The 25,308-nt window shown below is 39.2% G+C and overlaps 1 protein-coding gene across 4 annotated transcripts in view; it reads left to right on the top strand.

The window, feature by feature from the left end:
* Positions 1-24,994, top strand: part of WWP1 (WW domain containing E3 ubiquitin protein ligase 1) — a 135,412-nt gene extending 110,418 nt beyond the window's left edge. For 2 of the 4 annotated variants that reach the window (XM_025264990.3, XM_025264989.3), the window contains exons 19-25: positions 3,205-3,338; positions 3,428-3,568; positions 4,284-4,404; positions 12,095-12,199; positions 14,542-14,638; positions 15,053-15,125; positions 23,662-24,994. In XM_025264990.3, the coding sequence (XP_025120775.3) occupies positions 3,205-3,338; positions 3,428-3,568; positions 4,284-4,404; positions 12,095-12,199; positions 14,542-14,638; positions 15,053-15,125; positions 23,662-23,761 (771 nt within the window). In that variant the 3' untranslated portion in view covers positions 23,762-24,994. Of the gene's footprint in view, positions 1-3,204; positions 3,339-3,427; positions 3,569-4,283; positions 4,405-5,068; positions 5,267-12,094; positions 12,200-14,541; positions 14,639-15,052; positions 15,126-23,661 lie in introns of those variants that run through there. The other 2 variants (XM_044928513.2, XM_044928512.2) reach the window with 2 other exon arrangements.
* The last annotated feature ends 314 nt before the right edge of the window (positions 24,995-25,308 follow it).

Below are 25,308 nucleotides of genomic sequence, written 5' to 3' on the forward strand. Positions count from 1 at the left end.
AGTCAGACACGACTGAGCAACTAAGCACACACACATAAAATCTCTTAAACTTGCTATAAAGGGTTAAAAAGAAATTGGGCAGTACCATGAAGTATGTATGGAACCAAGAATGGGAGGAGAATAAAACATTTATATGCTGCCGATGATCAGAAAGAGAAGAAGGAATTTGATGAGGTCAGAGAGATAGGGGATATGGGAGCAGTGACCTTGAATAGGAGAGCAAGGGGGAGATGTGTCCAGTGCACAGAGAAGTCATAGCTTCTCCACAGTAGGAATACATAGATTCAGATACTGTTAGGTTTGTGCAAATGTAATTACAGTTTCAGACAGTGAATTTTAATTCATTATAACTAGACTTAAACACATCTTTATTAATCAGAATAGAAACCATTATAGTCAGTGCATTTTTGCCAGTGAGAAATAAGTTTGCTCATTCCTGTAGCATAAACATCCGTGCTTCGGAATTCCACGAACTCTTGGAAAGCATCTTCTGCCTCCTGCTGGTTGTGGAACTGTTCTCCCTGCAAAAAGCTGTCGAGATGCTTGAAGAAGTGGTGGTCTGTTGGTGAGAGGTCAGGTGAATATGGTGGATGAGGCAAAACTCGTGGCCCAATTCATTCGACTTTTGAAGCATTGGTTGTGCAACGTGCAGTCAGATATCAACAGACACTGTCATGGAGAAGAATTGGGCCCCTTTCTGTTGACCAGTGTTGGCTGCAGGCATTGCAGTTTTCAGTGTATCTCATCGATTTGTTCAGCAAATGTCTCAGCTGTAATGGTTTTGCAGGGATTCAGAAAGCCGTAGTACATCCGACTGACAGCAAACCACCAAACAGTGACCAGTACCTCTTTTTGGTGCAAGTTTGGCTGTGGGAAGTGCTTTGGAGCTTCTTCTCAGTCCAACCACCGAGCTGGTTGTCACCAGTTGTCATATAAAATCCACTTTTCTTCACACATCACCATGTGGTTGAGAAATGGTTCACTCTTGTTGCACAGAAAAAGAGAAGACACTTCAAACTGAAGACGTTTTAAATTTTTGGTCAGCTTATGAGACACCCACTTATTGAGCTTTTTCACCTTTCTGATTTGCTTCAAATGCCAAACGAGTATAGAATGATGAGCTTTGAGTTCTTCGGCAGCTTCTCATATAGTAAGAGGATTGTCTTTGATGATCTTCTCAGCTGGTCATTGTCAACTTCTGATGGCCAGCCACTACGTTTCTCAACTTCAAGGCTGTCGTCTCCTTTGTAAAACTTCTTGAACAACCACTGCGCTGTGCGTTTGTTAGAAGTTCCTGGGCCAAATTGCATTGTTGTTGTGAGTTGTCTACGTTGCTTTACGACCCATTTTGAACTCGAATTTAAAAAAAACAAATCACTCAATTTGCTTTTTGTCTAGCATCATTTCTATAGTCTAAAATAAGTATATAGTAAACAGCAAGTAATAATTATTAGCAAAAAAGAAAACTATAAAGCAAGAAACGTGCATTAAAAGGATGTATAATACAACTACATTTATTTAGAATGTATTCTGACATCAAATGGAAAATTTCAACATTGCAAAAACTGCAGTTCATTTTGCACCAACCTGATACTAGTGAGCAGGTGTTGGGGAAGCACAGAAGTTCTCTCGTGGTGGCTGTTTCCTCGGTGAGATGGAGAGCACGCTCATTAGTGCAGAGTGAGGAGACAAGGTTTGAAGGTACATGGGAGAGGTGGCCAAGCGGTTAAGGTGATTGTGCTCTGAAGGTCCAAGGGAGTAACTTTAGTGACTGACGATGGAATCTAAACTGAGTAAGGGGAGGACTTCCCTGGTGGCTGAGGAACTAAGACTCCTGAGCTTGCCACTGCAGAGGGTGTGGGCGCCATCCCTGGTTGGGGGAACTAAGATCCCACATACCGCGTGGTGTGGCCAAAATTTTCAAGAAAAACTGAGTAAGGGGAGAAATAACTTCATAAGGGGGCTGAGCAACAGTGACAGGCTAACAAGTTCCCTGGAGTTTTTTAGATCCCAGTAGGGTCAAAACTTGCTGGTGTTTATGCTGAAGGTGGTGAGCTGGAATGTCAGGAGCTCTTTGGAATTCAGTTTATGAAGGAATTGCAGTCAGTGCTAATAACAGTGTTGAGGGTATGGTGTTGAGAACATTTAACTAAGTTAAAGACTAAGATCACAGAAAGGATTAAAATGTGCCAGGGTGGTAAAAGAATCATCACTGCAGATCATGAAATCTTAAAAATGATGATGGTTGTGTTGAAAAAGCATGGGACTGAATGAGTAAAGGGGGGAAACCAGAAGATCTAAGGATGACTGCAGTGAGGAAGTAGGGGGTAGTGAGCCATGAACGTAGAGGGCAGGCATGGTCTTGCGCGCTGGGGCAGGTGACGGAGGTGAAATCAGTGATGAGAAGCAACAGACACCCACTCCCAGACTTGGTGACAAAGGGATAGGAGAGAGAGAGCCTATTCCTAATCCTGTTCCTAGGATTTGAAAGGAAACACGGTCCTCAGAAAAATGCCAGATTTTTGTTAGAACAATGCGAAAGGATCTTCAAAGGATGAATTGAGAACGTGGGGGATTTTGCTAATGATGGACCATGAGCTTGAAGAGGACAAAACATAGTAGGGTGGTTTTGCAAGTTAGGTAAGATGTGAGACACGGAATCAGATTTCAAAGTAGATAGGCGGATGGTGGTGAGAGTCAAGGTACTGCAGGTCTGGGGCTCTCTGCATTGGCTATTGTGAAGGCAAGACAGGTTAGTCCTAGAGCTCTCTCAGGCAACTGTGGGATAAGAAAGGAGTTGGGGAGGGGTCTTCCCAGGTGCACAGGGACCCCCAAAATGCCTTCTTTTCTGTGTCCAGTGGGGTTAATATAATTCATGAAACGTATTTAAAAGTGGGAGTTTGATAAGGCTCCATTATCATCCTCTTTTAAAGTTATTGACAGGATATCATATAGCTAAGCGTTTGACCTCAGTTAAAGAGATACTGTTTTCACTCTAAATTTGTTTTTCATGCTTAGCATCTTATAGAATATTTTATTTTTTAGTTTTCATGATTTCAATCTTTTAGTTTTCATGATTTATGCAGATTAATTATTAAGTACTTTTTTGCCTGTAAAGCCTTATGATACCTCTGTTATCATTGTGCCCTGAATAGGAAAATTGCTACTTTGTAAATTTTTTTAATTTTTTGTTTTTCTTGGCAGGCACTCTTTCATGGGAAGTTTATTGATACTGGTTTCTCGTTACCCTTCTACAAGCGTATGCTAAGTAAAAAACTGACTATTAAGGATTTGGAATCGATCGATACTGAGTTTTATAATTCCCTTATCTGGATAAGGTTTGAAGATTTATCTTTCAATAAGGTATTTTCTTGAAACCAGTTTTACATATTTTGTTAATTAGTGGTTGTATCTCTCTATCACCCAGAGACAACAACATTGAGGAATGTGGCTTAGAAATGTACTTTTCTGTTGACATGGAGATTTTGGGAAAGGTTACGTCACATGACCTGAAGTTGGGAGGTTCCAATATCCTAGTGACAGAGGAGAACAAAGATGAATATATTGGGTAAGGTGATTGTCCCTACGTTCTACAACTGCCAGAGTGTCTTAAAACTGTCTTTCTATACCCTTGTCTTTATGCCTTGTTTGCTCCTCTGGGGACATGTTTCACATTCATTCCCTCTTTCAGTGATCCTTTTTAATTATTTTTTTCTACTCAATATTCCTCTTAATTTATAAACATGTTGCAAAAGCACTCAAAAATTCAAATATAATTTTAAGAAAACTCACTTCCCTTGCCTCTGACATACATTTATTTAAGTTCTTCCCAACAGTACTAACATTCTTGGGAAAAAGTGTATATGATGACCTCCACTTTCCCACTGCCACTTACTGTATTGCATCCTGCCTTGTCTGGATCAAAAATCAGAGAACATTGGTGCTAAAGAAGGGCTTTCCAAAGCCCGTGCACGTCTTCGTTTCTAGATGAGGAGATGCGGGCCCCCTGTAGGTAGTAGCAAAACCAAGTGTGGAGCCGCACCTGACTAGCACTGTAATACTCATTCCTATTCCATTTCACTTTCCCTTTTTAACTTATTCTTTTAATAGTGCTCACCGCAACTTCTGATTTGAAACTGTGCTCACTTGAATTCTACAATCCATAAAACTTACTGATTTTCTTCACTTTCTCTTTTAATGATGGTTAAGAAGTACTCTGTGTTTTAAACCCTTTTACCTTACATAGAAAGTACCATCTTTTTAAATACCATCTTTATTTTCAGTTTAATGACTGAGTGGCGTTTTTCTCGAGGAGTACAAGAACAGACCAAAGCTTTCCTTGATGGCTTTAATGAGGTTGTTCCCCTTCAGTGGCTGCAGTACTTTGATGAAAAAGAATTGGAGGTTAGGATCTTTTATTATGCTATTATAGGGAAAGTTAATGGGAGGAGGGTCTGTTGTTATGCTTCTATAATAGAATGTCCGCAAGCTTTAAAAACATATGGCACCATCTTCAATCCGCTCTGATTCATCGAAATGTTTAGGGGGTGTAAAACTCCAGCACTGACTAAGGGTCTTAAGTTCTCCCAAATGTGATCCTGTCATAGCGCAAAATCATCAATCAGTGCCAACTCTTAGGGCTCCTGAAGAGTGCAAACTTATTAATAATTGGGGGAACTCAAGTAGGGGAAATCATACAATATTTGTCTTATTGTGACTGCCTTATTTCAGTTACCATAATGTCTTCATGGTTCATCCATATTGTAGCATGTGTAAAAATTTTTTGCTTTTTAATACTGAATATATACAATATACAGGTATACATATATAACATATATGTATATATTTTCAGTATTTATATATGTAAGTAACATATATATCCTGGAGGAGGAAATGGCAACCCACTCCAGTATACTTGCCTGGAGAATCCTATGGACAGAGGAGCCTCATGGGCTACAGACCATGGGATGACAGAGTCAGACATGACTGAGTGACTGAACAACAACATATATATGGTAAACAGTAAGAAAAGGCAAAAACATGTGACACTGAGAAATGAATTCCCCAGGTCATTAGGTGCCCAATATACTACTGGAGAAGAGTGGAGAAATAGCTCCAGAAGGAATGAAGAGGCTGAACCACAGCAGAAGCAACGTCCAGTTGTGGCTATGTCTGGTGGTGAAAGTAAAGTCCGATGCAGTAAAGAACAGCAGTGCATAGGAACCTGGAATGTTAGGTCCATGAATCAAGGTAAATCGGAAGTGGTCAAATAGATGGCAAGAGTGAACATCGACATTTTAGGAATCAGTGAAATAAAATGGACCAGATTGGGCAAATTTAATTCAGATGACCATTATATCTACTACTATGGGCAAGAATCCCTAGAAGAAATGGAGTAGCCATCATAGTCAACAAAAGAGTCTAAAATGCAGTACCTGGGTGCAATCTCAAAAACGACAGACTGGTCTCTGTTCATTTCCAAGGCAAACGACTCAATGTCACAGTAATTCAAGTCTATGCTCCAACCACTAATGCCGAAGAAGCTGAAGTTGACAGGTTCTGTGAAGACCTACAAGACCTTCTAGGACTAAAACCGAAAAAGATGTCCTTTTCATCATAAGGGACTGGAATGCAAAAGTAGGAAGTCAAGAGATACCTGAAATAACAGACAAGTTTGACTTTGGAGTACAAAATGAAGCAGGGCAAAACCTAAGAGAGTTCTGCCAAGAGAACACATTGGTCATAGCAAACACCCTCTTTCCAACAACACAAGAGATGATTCTACACATGGACATCACCAGATGGTCAATACCGAAATCCAGTTGATTATATTCTTCGCAGCTGAAGATGGAGAAGCTCTATACAGTCAGCAAAAGCAAGACTGGGAGCTGACTGTGGCTCAGATCATGAACTCCTTATTGCCAAATTCACTTAAATTGAAGAAAGTAGGGAAAACCACGAGACCATTCAGGTATGACCTAAATCAAATCCCTTACAATTATACAATGGAAGTGACAAATAGATTCAAAGGATTAGGTCTGATAGGCAGAGTGCCTGAAGAACTAGGGGCAGAAGTTCATAACATTGTATAGGAGGTGGTGATCAAAACCATCCGCAAGAAAAAGAAACGCAAAAAGGCAAAATTGTTGTCTCAGGAGGCCTTAAAAATAGCTGAGAAAAGAAGAGAAGTGAAAGGCAAAGGAGAAAAGGAAAGATACACCCATTTGAATGCAGAGTTCCAAAGAATAGCAAGGAGAGACAAGAAAGCCTTCCTAAGTAAACTGCAAAGAAACAGAGGAAAACAATAGAATGGGAAAGACTAGAGATCTCTTCAAAAAAATTAGAAGATACCAAGAGAACATTTCATGCAAGGTTGGGCACGATAAATGACAGAAATGGTATGGACCTAGCAGAAGCAGAGATTATTAAGAAGAGGTGACAAGACTACACAGAAGAACTATACAAAAAAGATTTTAATGACCCAGATAGCCACAATGGTGTGATCACTCACCTAGAGCAAGACATCAAGGAGTGCAAAGTCAAGTGGGCCTTAGGAAGCATCACCATCAACAAAACTAGTGGAGGTGATGGAATTCCAGCCGAGCTATTTCAAATCTTAGAAGATGATGTTGTGAAAGTCTACCCTCAGTATGCCAACAAATTTGGAAAACTCAGTTGTGGCCACAGGACTGGAAAACAGATTGAGTTTTCATTTCAATCTCAAAGAAGGTCAATGCCAAAGAATGTTCAAACTACTGCACACTCATTTCACTTGCTGGCAAAGTAATGCTCAAAATTCTCCAAGCTAGGCTTCAACAGTACATGAACCGTGAACTTCCAGATGTTCAAACTGGATTTAGAAAAGGCAGAGGACCAGAGATCAAATTGCCAACACCCAATTTGATCATCGAAAAATCTAGAGAGTCCCAGAAAAACATCTGCTTCACTGACTAGGGTAAAGACTTTGACTGTGTAGACCACAACTGTGGAAAATTCTTAAAGAGATGGGAATACCAGACCACCTTACCTGCTTCCTGAGAAACCTATTGCTTCTATGCAGATCAAGAAACAACAGTTAGAACCGGACATGGAACAATGGACTGGTTCCAGATTGGGAAAAGAGTACGTCAGGGCTGTATATTGTCACCGTGTTTATTTAACTTTTATGCAGAGTACATCATTGAAGTGCTAGACTGGATGAAGTGCAAGCTGGGTGCCAGACTGGATGAAGCGCAAGCTGGGATCAACATTGCCATAAGAAATATCAATAACCTCAGATATGCAGATAACACCATCCTTAGGATAGAAAGTAGAAAGGGACTAAAGATCCTCTTGGTGAAGCTGAAAGAGGAGAGTGAAAAAGGTGGCTTAAAACTCAGCATTTAGAAAACTAAGATCATGGCATCCAGTCCCATCACTTCATGGCAAATAGGTGGGGAAACAATGAAAACAGTAACAGACTTTATTTTCTTGGGCTCCAAAATCACTGCAGATGGTGACTGCAGCCATGAAATTAAAAGACACTTGCTCCTTGGAAGAAAAGTTATGACAACTTAGTCAGCGTTTTAAAAAGCAGAGTCATTACTTTGCCAACAAAGTTCCGTTTAGTCAAGGCTATGGTTTCCAGTAGTCATGTATGGAAGTGAGAGTTGGACTGTGAAGAAAGCTGAGTGCCAAAGAATTGATGCTTTTGAACTGTGGTGTTGGAGAAGACTCTTGAAAGTCCTTTGGACTGCAAGGAGATCCAACCAGTCCATTCTGAAGGAGATCAGCCCTGGGTGTTCATTGGAAGGACTGATGATGAGGCTGAAACTCCAATACTTTGGCCACCCGATTTGAAGAGCTGACTCACTGGAAAGATCCTGATGCTGGGAAAGATTGAAGACAGGAGAAGGGGACAACAGAGGATGAGATGGTTGGATGGCATCACCAACTTAATGGACGTGAGTTTGAGCAAGTTCCGGGAGATGGGGAGGACAGGGAAGCCTGGTGTGCTGTAGTCCATGGGGTCACAACGAGTTGACTGATATATCACAAAGGTCACAACTGATACACATAATACATATATGTGTGTATTTTCTTTATCCATTCATCAGTCACTGAATCTTTGTCTTCATTCCACCTTTTGGTGATTGTGAATAATGCTGCTCTATACATGAGTGTACAGAATATTCTTTGAGACGCTGCTTTCCGTTCTTTTGAGTAAATACTCAGGAGTGGTATTGCTCTATCAAATAGTAATTCTCTATTTAACTTCTTGAAGAACCGCTGCCGTTTTCCATAGCAGCTGTACTATTTTCCATTCCCACCAAATGTATATAAGGCTTCCAACTTCTCCACATCTTTGCCTATACTTGTTATTTTCTGTTTTTGTTTTTAATAGTAACAATTCCAGTAATAATAGTATGAGGTGGTAGTTCGCTGTGGTTTTGATTTATGTTTCTCTGATGATTAGTTATTGTGAATTCTCCAAGTCTCCCCCATGTAGATTAGAAGGTAGGGAGGGCCATTTAGGAAAGTGCTTGCATTTCCCCTCTGCCACCTTTTGGGGGCAGTATTTTAACTTCAGCCATCTTGCGTCCTCTGTTAAGAAACTTGGTTTGTCCATGTAATCAAAATGTGCATATGAAAAAATTAGCATTTTAAGTTTTATAAAGTAATAGTCCTATGTAGGACTTAGCCTTCTAGAAACTCTGACACAGGAAATACATGAAAATCAGGACTCAGAGCCTGAATTACAGGCAGACTCTGTAAACCTTAGTTAATGGCTCTTTCCTAACAGCTTGCTTACACAGATTAGCAGAAATGCATTAGTAGAATGGAAGATACTTTTTAGAGTAGTATTGATCATTTTTTAAAATCACCAACTCTATTAAGAATCTGAAGAAAATGAAACAATTTTGCATCCTCAAAATGCTTACATCTAAAATACTCTGTACCCTTGGTTAAGAACTGCTGTCTTAGAGGCCACTCAGTGAGAGAGGGGTGTTATGACAAGAGCCTGACATCAGAACCCAGAGGAAACTAAGACAGTAGATAAAGAAAGATATTAACAGGTGCATACTTTTATATCACCCTTGGTAGCACTTACAGTCTTCTCACAGGACACCTTGTGAAATAGTCTGGCTGCATGATAATTTTCTAACACAGATAAGGAGACTAAAGGCCTAATTGCTTACTGATTTGCTTTTAGCTCACAGTACAGAGCTATGAGGAAATAGAAATTTGTTTTGTTTTGTCCTGTCTTTCTCTTGTTTCTTCTTCTACTCCCATTCATTGTCTCTTTTAACCATGAATAATACCACAGTAAAGAATATTTACACCATTATCCAAAAAGAATGGTTATCCATAATCATGCCCGTTTTTTACAGGTTAAAATCTGTTTGTAAGAAGATAAAACAGTCATTCTGTATAAAAACTCTTCATCACACTAGGAGTAGAAAGCAGCCTTCTCAGTTTGATAAAGGGCCTCAACAAGAAAGATAAATGCTAACATCATTCTAATAGTGATACCTTGGATATTTCTCACTGAGACTGGGAACTCGGTGATGTCCACTCTCACCACTTGTGTTCTACGTTGCACCAGATTCCAAAGCCAGTGCAATAAGGCAGAAGTAGAAGCAAAAAGCATAAAGTTTGGAAAGAAGTAAAACTGCCTTTATTCACAGATGATAACATGATTGTCAACTTAGAAAATTCTAAGGGACCTACCAAAAAACAACTAGAAATGATAACAGATTTTAATAATTCATTGTAGGGTGCAAGCTCAGTTATTTAAAAAAATCAATTGTGTATCTTCTGCATGCTAGCAGCAAACATTTAGAAATTGAAACTTCAAAGTTTCATTTACTAAAGCATTAAAAAAAAAATGAACAAATTTAGCCAAAGCCATGTAAGAACTCTAAAAACTGGAAACATTGCCGAGAAAAATTAATATTTTAATAAGTGGAGACATATTTCATCATAGGTATTGGAAGATTCGGTATTGTAAATATCAGTTTTCTCCAAACAACACAATCCAATCAACATCCTGGTAGAATTTTCTGTAGAAATTGATCAGCTAGTAGGCTGCAGTCCATGGGATCCCTAAAACTCGGATATGACTGAGCGTCTTCACTTTCACTTTTCACTTTCATGCACTGGAGAAGGAAATGGCAACCCGCTCCAGTGTTCTTGCCTGGAAAATCCCATGGACAGAGGAGCCTGGTGGGCTGCAGTCCATGGGGTCGCGAAGAGTCGGGCACAACTGAGCAACTTCACTTTCACTTTTCACTTTCATTCACTGGAGAAGGAAATGGCAACCCACTCCAGTGTTCTTGCCTGGAGAATCCCAGGGACGGGGGAGCCTGGTGGGCTGCCGTCTATGATGTCGCACAGAGTCAGACACGACTGAAGTGACTTAGCAGCAGCAGCAACACTTCTAAAATTACAAGGAAATGCACAGGTTCTAGATTAGCCAAAACAATTTTGAAAAAGGACAGATCTTACAGGATAAACGTTTACTACCTGATGTCAAGGATTTTTATAAGCCATAGTAATTAAGATAGTGTGATATTTGTGTGAGGATAGACAGGTCAGTGGAACACTTTAATTAGAGTCCAGAATAGATCCACATATATATTGTCAATTATTTTCATCAAAAGTACTAATATATTTTGATGGGGAAAGGGGAAAAGTCTTAAACAAATGATTCTGGATTAACTTGATATTCATATAGAAGAAAATTAATTTTGACCCCATCAGCTCATAAAGATTAATTTGAAATAAATTATGAACATAAATATGAAAACTAAAAATACAACGTAGTAGAAATATCTTAGTCTAGACAGAAGTGTCTTAGGAAGAACACAAAGGATGTTAGATTTCATCAAAATTAAAAACTTCTCTTCAAAAGATGCTGTCAAGTAAATGAAAAGGCAACCTACCTGCTGAGAGAAACTCTTGAGACAAAGGTGTTACATCCAGACTATATTAAAAACCTGTCACTCAATAAAAATACAGATTTTAAGTGGACAAAGGCTCACTTCATTAAAGAAGCTCTATTGATGGCATAGAAACCCGGGGAGATGCTCACTGATCATTGGGGAAATACAGATTCAAGCTGAATGAATCGTCACTGCTACACACGCCTCCACTTCTGCCCTAGCGGTCCCACTAGTGGTGCTTACTCATGTGGAAATGAAACATGTATGTTCACAGAAGAACTTTTCCATAAATGTTCATCACAGTTTTATTCATCAAAATCAAAAATTCGAAGTAACCTAAATGTCCATCAACAAGAGAATGGGTAAATAAATTGTTGTATATTTACGTAATGAAATACCACTCAGCAATATGAAAGAACCACGGGTGCCCCTCACAGCGTGGATGAATCTCATAAACATTCTACTGGTGAGAAAAGAAAACAGAAAAGAGCGGATGAGTGTAGTCTATCTGCTGCGTTCAGAAATCTAACCTGTGGTGAGATCACTGAGGTGGTTAACAGGTGTATATACTGCTGTCAAAATGCATGTAACTCTGTACTTAAAATATGCATGCTTTATTGTGTCTAAATTATAGATCATAGTTGATATGAGAAATAAAGTACAGGTTATTATGCCCAAAATAGTTTTCATCCCATATATAATAAACTAGAGTTACTTGAGAATTTTACATATCTAGAAGATTTTATTCTCAAAGCCTGGATAGATGAATAACAGGAGGTTAGTATACTTTTAATTTTAAATAGGTAGCATAGATTAAAAAAAGAAGAACCAGAAATTTATGTTTAAAACTTATTTGTAATGTATGTGATTTGGGATATATGTGTAGTAAAAGTGATTGTTTTTGTATAGCTGATGTTTTTCTTGAAGAACAGTTACTTTTGAACATTTTTAAGTTCAGTAAACATGAATAAGATAAGAACCGAAGAATTCTGCATGTTAAATTGCCACACAATTTAGTTAGACTTGCTTTACTGTGATCATTATTTGATGTACACATAGCCATTTGACATAATTAGCATGTGCATAGCTGGGCATTAGCAGATTTCTGTCCTGTAGTTACTGTCTTCACTAAATCTTTCCTCTGACCTGATACTGTGCTCATTCCCCAGGTTATGTTGTGTGGCATGCAGGAGGTCGACCTGGCAGATTGGCAGAGAAACACTGTGTATCGACATTATACCAGAAACAGCAAGCAAATCATTTGGTTTTGGCAGGTATTTGCTTTTATCTTCTTGACACTAAATACTGAAAGAAAATGTTTTCTGATGAAGTGGTAATTTGAAAAGTTAATTTTTAAGGTTGAGACTGCTTTTGGACATGGTATTTAGTCTTTGAATTTTAAATTAGAAGTGGATAGTGTAAAAACTTGTTAAAGGATTTTCCATTTCTTATTTCCTAAATGAAAGAACAAATGACCATCTTTAAATAATAGTTTAACGGTAATGGTTTTAGGTATAATATTTTTTCTAGTAGTATGAAAGTATTCTATAAATTCTACTTAATTTTGGAAGTAAAAGAGGAATATGTTTTTAATGAGAAAGTCGATGAAAATACTTAATTCCTCTAAAGGTGATAATATGCCAGCAAATTAGAACAATCTAGAGGATAATGTTCAAGAATGACTTTCCTTTCCTTTCCTTTCCTTTCTCTCTCCCCCCTCCCTCCTTCTCTCTTTGCCCATCAGGGGAACTGAGTAAATAAATTGTAATATATCCGTTCTGTAATTCCATACCTTTTTGTCATTCTTTTTCTCAATGCAAATTAACAAAAATATTGGAGAATAATGTTTTTCAATACAGCATTAAGCTTAAAAGAAAGTTGTATCTATTACTTGGCTTAAAGGAAAATATCTATTCTATCCAGACGAAGTGTCTGCTAGTGTATGAACACAACCCCTGAGAAGGTGGCGGGCGCCTGGGCAGAGAGCTGCCTGAGGCAGAGGTGTGCGCGGGGGCGTCCTGCTGCGCCCTCCTGCTGCCTGAGGTCCACACCACATGCACATGTTATCCATTGCAAAAAGTAAATGAAAAGTAGGAAGAACTCTGTTTTCAAACCTAAGACATCAGAATTGCATCCATACAGAGTACGTGCAAGTATCTGTAATCTTCCCTTTTGGCTCTTTACCAGCTTCCTTGTTCCTTTTGTTCCCTGACACTCCCTTTGGGCATTTCTTCCTATATACCTTAGGAGCTTAAGCACTGGGTTATATAAATCCAAATGAATAGTTGTATTTTCTAAATGGGATTTCCCTGGAGAAGGAAATGGCAACCCACTCCAGTATTCTTGCCTGGAAAATCCCATGGACAGAGAAGCTTGGCGGCCTATGGCCCACGGGGTCACAAAGACTCAGACAAGACTAGCAACTTCACTCACTCAACTCATTCAAATGGGTTTGTTCTGGGGAAAGGGGTGAGATTTATGCCAGCCCTGTTCACCTCCATTTCTACGTCTTGATGAAACATGTTGCCTCAGCGCAGTTCTGTGCAGAAACATTATTTTTCGTATTTAGCACAACATTTTGTCTTATTATTAGCTAAAGTTTAGTCTCTTGTTTTTAAGATACATTTCTACTCTCACACTGTCCCCTAAGTTCCTTACCTTCTGTTGTAAGACACTCAGAGCAATTCAGATCAGTATTTCACATTACCTGTCTATGTCCACTTTGAAAAGAAATAGTCCATGAAGAGAGATATTTTTAGAAGAATGCATACTTTGGGTTTTCAAGTATGAAGAACATAGTTGGGAAAATGATGTTATAGTGAAAGAAAATATCAGAAACTGCTGAGAGTGGCAATTGAGAAGGATTTGTTCACCGTCACCGTCAGTAGCTTGCAGGGTAGTCCGCTCAGGTCAGGATAACAGAGCTTTAGAGCTCAGTCAGACCTGAGTTCAAATGTTAGTTCCGCCACTTAGTAGCAGGTTGAGAAGGACAAATTCTTTCACCTCTCCAGGCCTCCGTTTTCTTTTTTTCTGATTACTTGTTTATTTTTGACTATGCTGGGTCTCTGTTGCTGCACACGGGCTTTTCTCACGTTGCAGCGAGCAGGGGCTCCCCTCTGGCTGTGGTGCACAGGCGTCCCATCGCGATGTCCTCTCTCTTGTGGAGCACAGGCTCTGGGGCACGAGGGCTTCTGCAGTTGTGGCCTGTGGGCTCAGAGGTGTGGCTTCTGGTCTCTAGAGCACAGGCTCAATAGCTGTGGCCCACGGGCTTAGCTGCTCCGTGGCGTGTGGGATCTTCTGGATCAGGGATCGAACCCATGTCTCCTGCATCAGCAGACGGGCTCTTTACCACTGAGCCATCAGGGAAGCCTGGCCTCCGTCTTCTTAACATGTATCGTGGGGATGCTAATGATAGTACCTGTCTCATAATACTGTTGTTAGGGCCACATACACAAAAAGCATATGGCACATCCTCTGTTTTCATTTTCCTCTTAAAAATAGGAAATGGGGCTTTGAAATCAATGCAAGAGTTGTAAGTTAATTTGAAAATAGAAATAGAATTTTAGTACGAGTAATTTTCACCAGGTCGTAAAGTAGACTTGATTTTGTTACGCAGTTTGTGAAGGAGACAGACAATGAAGTGAGAATGCGACTGCTGCAGTTTGTCACTGGAACCTGCCGTTTACCTCTAGGAGGATTTGCTGAACTCATGGGTAAATGCAGTTTTCTCTGTAAATAATTCTGTGATAATGCATCTAGACACACAGCAGACTTAAGCCTAAGGATTATTCTTCTATGCTTTATGTAGGGCATCTACTGAAAGAAAGACAAATTAATGCTTAATATCAAGTACATTTGTAAGATAGATATGAAAGTCTGCTCTCAGAGGCTGGTTGGCCATTGCTTTGTGAAGGGAGCACAATTCTGTAGACACCGATCTTTCTACTTTGTGATTCCTATTGCTGGATCTCTGCAGCATTAACAAGCTTCTCTGGGCAGAAGCCATTTACACTGTAGTTTATTCTGTATCATTCATGTTGATTCTGTGATGTGTTCTGGTTTGACTAGTTGTCACAACTAAAAAGTTTAAAGGACCAAATAAATTTTGTCGTATTTTCCTGATTTAGGAAGTAATGGGCCTCAAAAATTTTGCATTGAAAAAGTTGGCAAAGATACCTGGTTACCAAGAAGCCACACATGGTAAGTTCAAAAATCTTAAATAGTACAGTGACTGAGTATAATTGTTGATTCATTAAAGTAGTCAGAATTTTAGTTTTTACTGATTAATATGGCACTCTATAACTAAACACTTTAGAGTGACTGGTTAATATAAATACTGGAAAAATGTATTCACTGATTCAAAAAATATTTAACGTACCACTAGGTATAAAATAAAATAAGATTGAAGTGCTCCCTGCCTTTTATGAAGTTTGTACTCCATTGGGGGTGGGGGCACAAAAGACAAACAGGTCAACACCTCTTTACGAATGCTAGGAGTCCTTTAAAGGAGAACAGCTGGAGAGGAATCCCCACCAGATTGGTGGTCAGGGAAGTTTCTTGGAAACAGTGATGTTTAAGTTGAGTTTGATGAATAGCATGCTGTGGGAAGAAATGGGGAGTATATACTTTGTATAGTCATTTTAAAGATTTTAAAGATGACTTCGTATGAGTGGAACTTAATGATTCCGAGGAGGAAGATAAAAGAATTTGGAAATGCAGGCAGGGGCTACATTATGTAGAGGTTAATAGGCTATGATGAGCAATTAGATTGTAAATACAATTAGGAGCCATTGAGGAGTCTTATATAAGAATAATGAGATCTAAGAAAAACAACTCTGGCAGCAGGGGGCGGGCGGGAACTGGGTGAGTGAGAGCAGGGAGGTCAGAGCTGTTAGTCATCCAGACAGAAGACGCTGATGGCCCGAAGGCATGCGTTGCTTTCAGGAGGTCAAGGTCAGCTTTCACACCGCCCTTTTCTGCCTTTTTGTTGCTTTGACATTGGCACTTGTGGTACCAAAGTAACGGTGGGCCAACGGCTGCTGCCGAGCACAAGTCAAGGAAAGGCAGTGACACCAGGCTGCTGCCTCTGCAGTTTTCAACACCAAACATTTGAAGTTTAAAAAAAAGGAAAGAAAAGGCCAGGCTTATTGAAAGTTGTTCATTATAAAGTAGTAAAAACTATTAACTTTATTAAATCTTGACACTTGAAGTGTATTTGGGTTTTTTTTAATATTCTGTATGACAAAATAAATGGCAAGTCTACATGAAACACTGGTTTTTGTCTTGTGAAGAAGCTCTTAGACAGTTGTCGAGTTGAAAGCTGAAGAGCTTGCTTTTTTTGTGAAATGCTCTAGTTACTTGAAAACATAACAGACTGTTTCATTCAGATATTTTTCTTGAAAATTAAGTAAAAGCTCATCATTTTAAGGAAAACAACTAACAGCATTTATTGGTGATGATAACATTGAGGTTTCATACAAAAATCAGAATTTTGGAAAACTTGTATATTCAGCTTTGCAGCTTCCCAAGACTTTTAATATTTGAAAATTCACTATAACTTGGTGAACCTGTATTTCCAAATAACTGATACATGATGTTATAAACTCAGGCATAAGAAAAACATCCAGAGTGCAAAATAAACCAATGGCTTTCATAGAACAGAATACAAAGGGTTCTGTGATATGATTTCAAAACCCATATTATGCATAACCTTGTCAAACTTAGTATATTGTCAAAGAATAATATCCACAATTATCTGGAAAAAAAAATTACTTGAGTACATCTCTGTTTTCTAATTGCATATCTGTATGGGAAGAGTTTTCATATACTTAATCTAAAACAATACAGTTTGATAGTATAAACACATAGGTATTAGAATCCAGATGTCTTCTATTAAACTTGACGTTAAAATAATTTGCAAAAATATGAAACAAGGCCACTTTTTTCACTACTTTTTTGAAAACAGTCACTTTTTTCATAAAAATAACTTACTTTCATTTTCACAGTAAATTATTTTTAAAATTTATGGTAAATATCAATAGTTATAATTCACATAAACAGAAAGCTCTTTGGATTTCTCAATATTTTTAGATGTGAAAAAGGATCGTGTTCACCAAAAACTTTTAGGAACACCAGGTTAGATTAAATTGGTGAGTTCAATGCAGGAGAGATTGTTGAGGCAGGGGACAGAGAGTTCATAACCAAAGGAGATGGAAAGAATTGGGATTCTGAGTGAGAGTTAAGGAATTCACTTTTGATGAAAACAAGAACATTTCCTTTGTTGTAACAGAAAAGGAAGAAAAGTTGGGTTAAACTACAAATAGATTTTAGATTTTGTGAAGGAAAAAAGAGTTGATCAACTGTTGATTTTTTTCCTCCAAGTATTTATAAGGTGAAGTCACTGGCTAACAATGAAGAAGGGAAAGACTTGGAGAAAGAAAGGGAGAGTTGTCAGGGACGAGACAAGTGTTTTCTAGAGAAACATGGCTGAGAATGCTGGGCAGCATTGGATTGCCCACATGGATCTAGTAGTTAATGTGAAGTCGTCAGATACCCCCTGCAGTAATTTTCAACTGATAAGGTACAAGGAATGAGAAAGTAGAAGGCTGAATTCATTCAGAGTATGAGTAAGTTCAAAAAGGAGAGATAAGATTTTAAAGAATTTGCAAGGTAGTGATTATAATGATGGACCATGACTTCTATAAACTATTAGGTTGGTGCAAAAGTAATTGCAGTTTTAGACCATGAATTTTAAATCATTGTAACTAGGCTCAAACACATCTTTATTAATCAAAATAGGAACCATTACAGTCAACACACTTTTGCCAGTGAGAAATAAGTTTGTCTGTTCCTGTAACATAAAAATCCATACTTGGGGATTAGACAAACTCTTGAGGAAAGCATTTTCCCTGCAGAATGTTGTCCAGATGCTTGAAGAAGTGGTAGTCAGTTGGCGAGAGGTTAGGTGAATACGGTAGATGAGGCAAAACTTCATAGCCCAGTTGGTTCAACTTTTGAAGCACTGCTTGTGCAGCGTGTGGTCGGGTGTCGTGGAGAATTGGGCCCTTTCAGTTGACCAATGCTGCCTGCAGACGTTGCAGTTTTTGGTGCATCTCATCAATTTGCTGAACATACTTCTCAGATGTAATGGTTTCACCGCGATTCAGAAAGTTGTAATGGATCAGACGGGCAGCAGACTACCAAACAGTGACCATGATCTTTTTTTTTTTTTTTTTTTTGACCATGACCTTTTTTTGGTGTAAGTTTGGCTTTGAGAAGTGCTTCGGAGCTTCTTCTCAGTCCAGCCACTGAGCTGGTCATTGCTGGTTGTCATATAAATCTACCTTTCATCACACGTCACAATCCAATCAAGAAATGGTGTGTTGCATACAATAAGAGAAGATGGCATTTCAGAAAAAGTTTTTTTTAATTTTCAGTCAGCTCATAAGGCACCCACTTACAGAGCCTTTTCATCTTTCCACTTCCTTTCAAATGTGGAATGACCGTGGAATGGTCAACGCTGAGTTCTTCAGTCGCTTCTGCAGTGGTAAGAAGATCAGCTTTGATGATCTTCTGAATTCGTCATCGTAACTTCTGATGGCCAGCCCTCACGGTCCTCATCTTCAAGGCTCTCATCTCCTCTGCATAACTTCTTGAAACACCACTGCACTGTACGTGCATTAGCAGTTCCTGGGCCAGATGGGTTGTTGATGTTGCAAGTTGTCTCTGCTGCTTTATGCCTCATTTTGAAATCAAATAAGACAATCACTTGAATTTGCTTTTCATCTAACATCCTTTCCATAGTCTAAAGTAAATATAAAATAAACAGCGTGGCCACAGGACTGGAAAAGTTCAATTTTCATTCCAATCCCAAAGAAAGGCAATGCCAAAGAATGCTCAAACTACTGCACAATTGCACTCATCTCACATGCTAGTAACATAATGCTTAAAATTCTCCAAGCCCGGCTTCAGCAATACATGAACCGTGAACTTCCTGATGTTCAAGCTGGTTTTAGAAAGGGCACAGGAACCAGAGATAAAATAGCCAACATCCGCTGGATCATCGAAAAAAGCAAGAAAGTTCCAGAAAAACCTTTATTTCTGCTTTATTGACTATGCCAAAGCCTTTGACCGTGTGGATCACAGTAAACTGTGGAAAATTCTGGAAGAGATGGGAATACCAGACCACCTGACCTGCCTCTTGAGAAACCTGTATGCAAGAAAGTTCCAGAAAAACCTTTATTTCTGCTTTATTGACTATGCCAAAGCCTTTGACCGTGTGGATCACAGTAAACTGTGGAAAATTCTGGAAGAGATGGGAATACCAGACCACCTGACCTGCCTCTTGAGAAACCTGTATGCAGGTGAGGACCTAACAGTTAGAACTGGACATGGAACAGCATACTGGTTCCAAATAGGAAAAGGAGTACGTCAAGGCTGTATATTGTCACCCTGCTTGTTTAACTTATATGCAGAATACATCATGAGAAACGCTGGGCTGGAGGAAGCACAAGCTGGAATCAAGATTGCCGGGAGAAATATCAATAACCTCAGATATGCAGATGACACCACTTTTATGGCAGAAAGTGAAGAGGAACTAAAAAGCCTCTTGGTGAAAGTGAAAGAGGAGAGTGAAAAAATTGGCTTAAAGCTCAACATTCAGAAAACTAAGATCATGGCATCTGATCCCATCACTTCATGGCAGATAGATGGGGAAACAGTGGCTGAATTTATTTTTCTGGGCTGAAAAATCACTGCAGAAGGTGATTGCAGCCATGAAATTAAAAGATTCTTACTCCTTGGAAGGAAAGTTATGACCAACCTAGATAGCATATTCAAAAGCAGAGACATTACTTTGCCAACAAAGGTCCATCTAGTCAAGGCTATGGTTTTTCCAGTGGTCATGTATGGATGTGAGAGTTGGACTGTGAAGAAAGCTGAGCACTGAAGAATTGATGCTTTTGAACTGTGGTGTTAGAGAAGACTCTTGAGAGTCCCTTGGACTGCAAAGAGATCCCACCAATCCATCCTAAAGCAAATCAGTCCTGGGTGTTCATTGGAAGGACTGATGTTGAAGCTGAAACTTAAATACTTTGGCCACCTGATGCAAAGAGCTGACTCATTTGAAAAGACCCTGATGCTGGGACAGATTGAGGGCGGGAGGAGAAGGGGACGACAGAGGATGAGATGGTTGGATGGCATCACCGACTCAATGGACATGGGTTTGTGTGGACTCCGGGAGTTGGTGATGGACAGGGAGGCCTGGCATGCTGTGGTTCGTGGGGTCACAAGGAGTCGGACATGACTGAGTGACTGAACTGAACTGAATCATTAGCAAAAAAAACATAAAATGAGAAACGTGCATTAAAGTGATGTATAACATAACCACATTTATCAAGAATGTATTCCAGTATCAAATGGCAATTTGAACAGTACCGAGACTACAGTTAACCTTTGCACCACCCTAATACTTATAATGATGGGCTGTGGCTTAAGAAGTGAAGATCGGAAGAGTCTGTGGACAAGGTAGGATGGTGAGAAAGTATTGGGTTAATAGGTTGGCATTTTGATTGAAGTAAGTTGGGGAAAACAGATAATCAGAGAAGAGAGTGTTTCAGTTAATAATTTCCTATGCTGATGGTGACCAAGTTCAAGGTATGATACTAAAGTAGGGGAACAGATCCCTGAAGAAGGGCCAAGACCTGGGAGGCCGTAGCGTTGCCTGTCACCTGAGTGAACGAGAGGACTGTGAAGCAGGGGCCAGAGGTGTCAGTGAGCGAAGGAACATGGTCAGGAAGGAGGTGATAGCAAGAGTGGAAAAGGCTTCATCGCCAGATCGTTTGCTTCAGAGGACGAAAGTGTGTTGGCTGGCTGCAAAGGAAACGGACTGTTTCAGACTAGCTGAGTTTTAGTTAAGGCAAGAGAGGAGCTGTTAAGACTGTCTCCAGGGGATCTTCCCGACCCAGGGATCAAACCCAGCTCTCCCGCATTTACAGGCAGATTCTTTACCATCTGAGCCACCAGGAAAGCCCATTAAGACTGTAGAAGCCTGCAAATCATGTAATATAAGTTCAAAAGAACAGACTGGAACGCTGTGAGATGGAGGGCACAGGTGGAGATACTGTTCAGATCGGGGGAAATAGAGTAGATCAGGACGGGGGTGAGGATTTAGGTGAAAAGATGACGCAGAGACACTTGCGTGTCCGGCAGTGACTGAGGGGCGTGGGGCTGTACCTGCAGTCTGGGGAGGCAGTCTTGATGGCCCTCAGGCGGGGTCCCACTGCTGCGGTCCCCAGGGCTTTGCTTAGAGAGGCGGCTGCTCTCTGGATATGGGAACAGCAGGCGACGTACGTGTGAAACAAGCTAATGGGGTACTTCTCCCCTCCCCTTTTTACATATAAGAAAACAGAAGTAGTGAACACTACCTACTCCAGTTTTAGTTTAGTTTAAAAAGCTAAACTAAAACAGTATTCTGATATTCACATAGTAGGTACTCAGCAAAAGATGAGTATTTTTAGTATGTTTTTGTCTTTTTGTAAAGCAGCACAGAACAGAATAGCTCATGTCTTAGAGCCATGGTTTTGAATGCTTTAAAGATACCCATTTTCTTACATGGTTCAACTCAACATGTACTAAATGTCTCCTGTACGCAAAATGGATCTGTGTCAGGAGAATAAAGGGGACTCTGCCCTTGTGAACTTTAGAATCTAATGGAAGAAACCAGTCAGTCATAATACAGAGTAAATCCTAAATAGAAATAAAAAGACCTTATGGAGAGCAGAATTACGAAGTCTGTATAACATGTTCAAGAATTCTTGGAGGAAGTTTTGTAGCACTTGGACTGATTCTTAATAATAATTTCATAGGCAGAAAGGGTATTCCAGAACATCGGAGAGACCTAAGAGCATGGCCATAGAACAGACGAGCGTGTGGTCTGCCTGGAGAACACGGAATAAGCGGTGGGGCCGCACCAAGTGGCCCAGGCCTCCCCTCCCACTCCCCCTCCACAGGAGTTAGCAGCAGCAAAGGGGCTTTGCACTTGCATGTCTTTTTAATAAAGGACCCCTGAAGGTGATGTAAGGCTAGATAGATTGTGAAGAAATGAAAAAGAAAACTGTACACAAGTAGGCAGGAAATTCTGATGGTACAGATAAGAGGAGGAGGAAGTAGATGCAGGTGGATATGGCAGCAACAGAGATGATCGGGGGGAAACGGCGGGGCGACCTGATGAGCAGAAGGACAGTCTGACACAGGCAGGGGATCGGTTGTCTTAGTGTGGGACTCCTGTTGGGAAGTCTCCCCTGGCCTCAGTCCACTGTCAGACTGCACCTCAGGCAGAGGCGGCGGGAGGGGCCGGGGGGAAGAGAATCGTTCCCTTGCTTGGTACTGTGAACAGCTTTTCAGAGAGAAACATGGTCTGAGAAGAACACAGTTTTAATTGGCTGCCTTTCCTGTTTCAGAAGGCTCTCTCCTGATGTACAGTTTCCTGACTAGGGCAGATAACTGGTAGGAGGAATAGAAGGGAACTGGACCATCTCTAGAAGCCTTCCACATGAGAAAACAAAAGTACAGAACGGTTTTGACTTCTCAGAGCTATCTCACTAGACCCTAGTAGAGTGGAGACCAAAAGCCAAAACTCCTGAATCCTGACCCAGATACTCAGTGATGTATCTTAGAAAAATTAAATGTTAGTCTACACCTGTGTAAATTGTAAACAATACACTGGTGATTTAAGTATTTTCCATGTTTTTTGTATTTCATCAGTTAATCCCAGCAGGGAATTCTCTTTGAGTCTGGCAAGACTGCAAGCATATTATTTTAGAAATAGTTCTACATATGACAAGTGAAAGTGAAAGGCGCTCCCTTGTGTCCGACTCTTTGCGACCCCATGGACTATACAGTCCATGGAATTCTCCAGGCCAGAATACTGGAGTGGGTAGCCTTTTCCTTCTCCAGGGGATCTTCCCAACCCAGGGATCAAACCTAGGTCTCCCACGTTGCAGGCGGATTCTTTACCAGCTGAGCCACAAGGGAAGCCCAGGAATACTGGAGTGGGTAACCTATCCCTTCTCCAGTGGATCTTCCCCACCCAGGAATAGAACCGGGGTCTCCTGCATTGCAGGCGGATTCTTTACCAACTGAGCTACCAGGGAAGCCCAACATATGACAAGATATTTGAAAAGACAAAAGTATATATTTGGTGATAGACAGTCTCCACCCTAGAATGTAAGTTCAGTGAGAACATGGACCTTAGTTTTCATCTCTATCACTAGCTCCTGGGAGAAATACCTGATACAGAAAAGATTCAGTAAGTAACTGATGAGTGAGTGAATTCATAGGTGAATGAGTGAAAGAAATGGACTCTTTTAACCCAAGAGAAGTTAGGGGGACTCCAGAAACAATGTAACATGATACTATAGAGAAGAGGAAAAATATTCCAGTGGTTTTATCCATTATTGCTACAGTTATATTTGTAATTCCAGCTTTCTCTGGGAAACACTAAAATATTTTTATGAATAGGTCTTAAAATTGAGTCAATTGCTATAAGAAAATTTGTATATTTAATATTATCTTCAGTAAGTATTAATATAGTAGTAAATTGTCTGTTAGAATACTTCCAACAAAATTTTTATATTCTTCCTGTTCAGTTTTTCAAATGTATTTTTAAAATATATTGTATTAGAAATATTTTCAGTTTATTTTATTGAAAACACATTTTGTTTTTGTTTTTGTTCAGTTTTAATCGCTTGGATCTACCACCATATAAGAGTTATGAACAACTAAAGGAAAAACTTCTTTTTGCAATAGAAGAAACAGAGGGATTTGGACAAGAATGAATGTGGCTTCTTGTCTTGGAGGAGCTCTTGCATTTAAATACCCCAGCCAAGAAAAGTTGCACAGATAGTGTATATAAGCTGTTCATTCTGTACAGTGAATTTTCTGAATCTCTCAAAAGTATAAATGTTTTCCGTTCTTCCACAGAAATATGCAAAACAGCTCATCCTTTTCTACTTTATTTATTGTTCCCTTGAAATGACTGACCAGGAAAAAAAAATCATCCTTAAATTTTGAAGCAAGCAAGAGACTTTATTAAAAATAAGTATATATCTATATAAGCATATGATAGTGGCTCTAGTTTTATAGAGCTCAGAGTGTATTAAACGTGACAGCCACTCATTTGAAAGTAGTCTGGATTTGCTTTACCTTGTTTCTGTTACCCAGGGGAAGAAGTTCAAATTGCTCCATGTTTTTTTCCCTGATGTAACATCTCTTGAGGGTGTTTAGCTGCATGGCTGTTCAGGAAGGTATTAAGGGCTTAGGCCAAAATCTTACTTTGAATATGTTAAAAAAGTGCTGCTGGCTTTTCTTAAGATGGGTGCTTGAACCTGTCAGTTTATTTTAAATAAATACAGTAGTTGAAAATTTTCCCTCTTTGCTACATCACTAATACAGTCAGTCAAAGTCATTAATGAAACCATAACTTACATGAGTAAATCATATACTAGATCTACTACCATTTAGTTTATTCTGGAAATTGGGGAGAATTCACTGAGCAGCATAGAGGTTTGTTTACAGTTACTTTGAGATGCTAGCTTTTTGTGGAATTAAAAAGAATCAGGCACTTCTGTACTTTAGTTTTAGTATCTATGATGTTCTTTAAATACAGAATAAATTGATATAATTTGATACTTAGGAACATATAAAAAGGTAATGTGAACTTTTCTGCTTTTGTGTTCGAAATTTTGGTTTTATAAAACCAGATGGATTGAAGACTTACATAAGCATCTAAATATTCAAATAAGTCTAATGATTTCCTATTACAGTTTGAGTATCTTCATTCCTCTTAAATTCATAAAAGTTCTATGTATCTGAATAAGCATATAAAAAATATTTTGGTCTTCCCCCCTTTTTATATAAATTATTATTTTTGTCCTAAATACTTTGTTTTTCATTATCAAAGACATTTACTGAACTACAAAAATGTGTAACAATCTGATGTGAATGGTATTAATGCTACTTTAGCAAGTGGGGCTTCCTTATTAATATAAAAATTTAAATTTCCACTTGTATCATTTCAGTATACACTATAAATTTCATTAACGTAAATGTTTTTTAACCATGGAACTGACATCTTAGAATGTTACCAGTAACATATTTCACTAAGTACATACAGATAATACTAGTATACAATTTAACTTCTCTAAACAATACTTTTTGCTTTGCCAAAACTTTTTCTACATATTTAGATTATGTTCTACATTTTTATTCAGAATTCATAGTAAAGATGAAATAAAAGTCAGTGATCCACTTGGTTGAATACTTTTCCCAAATCCTCATTCCTGACTTTCTAGTTATTCTCATGCCTAAAGAATAAAAAATAAGA

Source organism: Bubalus bubalis, chromosome 15, assembly GCF_019923935.1.
Source record: "Bubalus bubalis isolate 160015118507 breed Murrah chromosome 15, NDDB_SH_1, whole genome shotgun sequence".
NCBI classification, from domain to species: domain Eukaryota; kingdom Metazoa; phylum Chordata; class Mammalia; order Artiodactyla; family Bovidae; genus Bubalus; species Bubalus bubalis.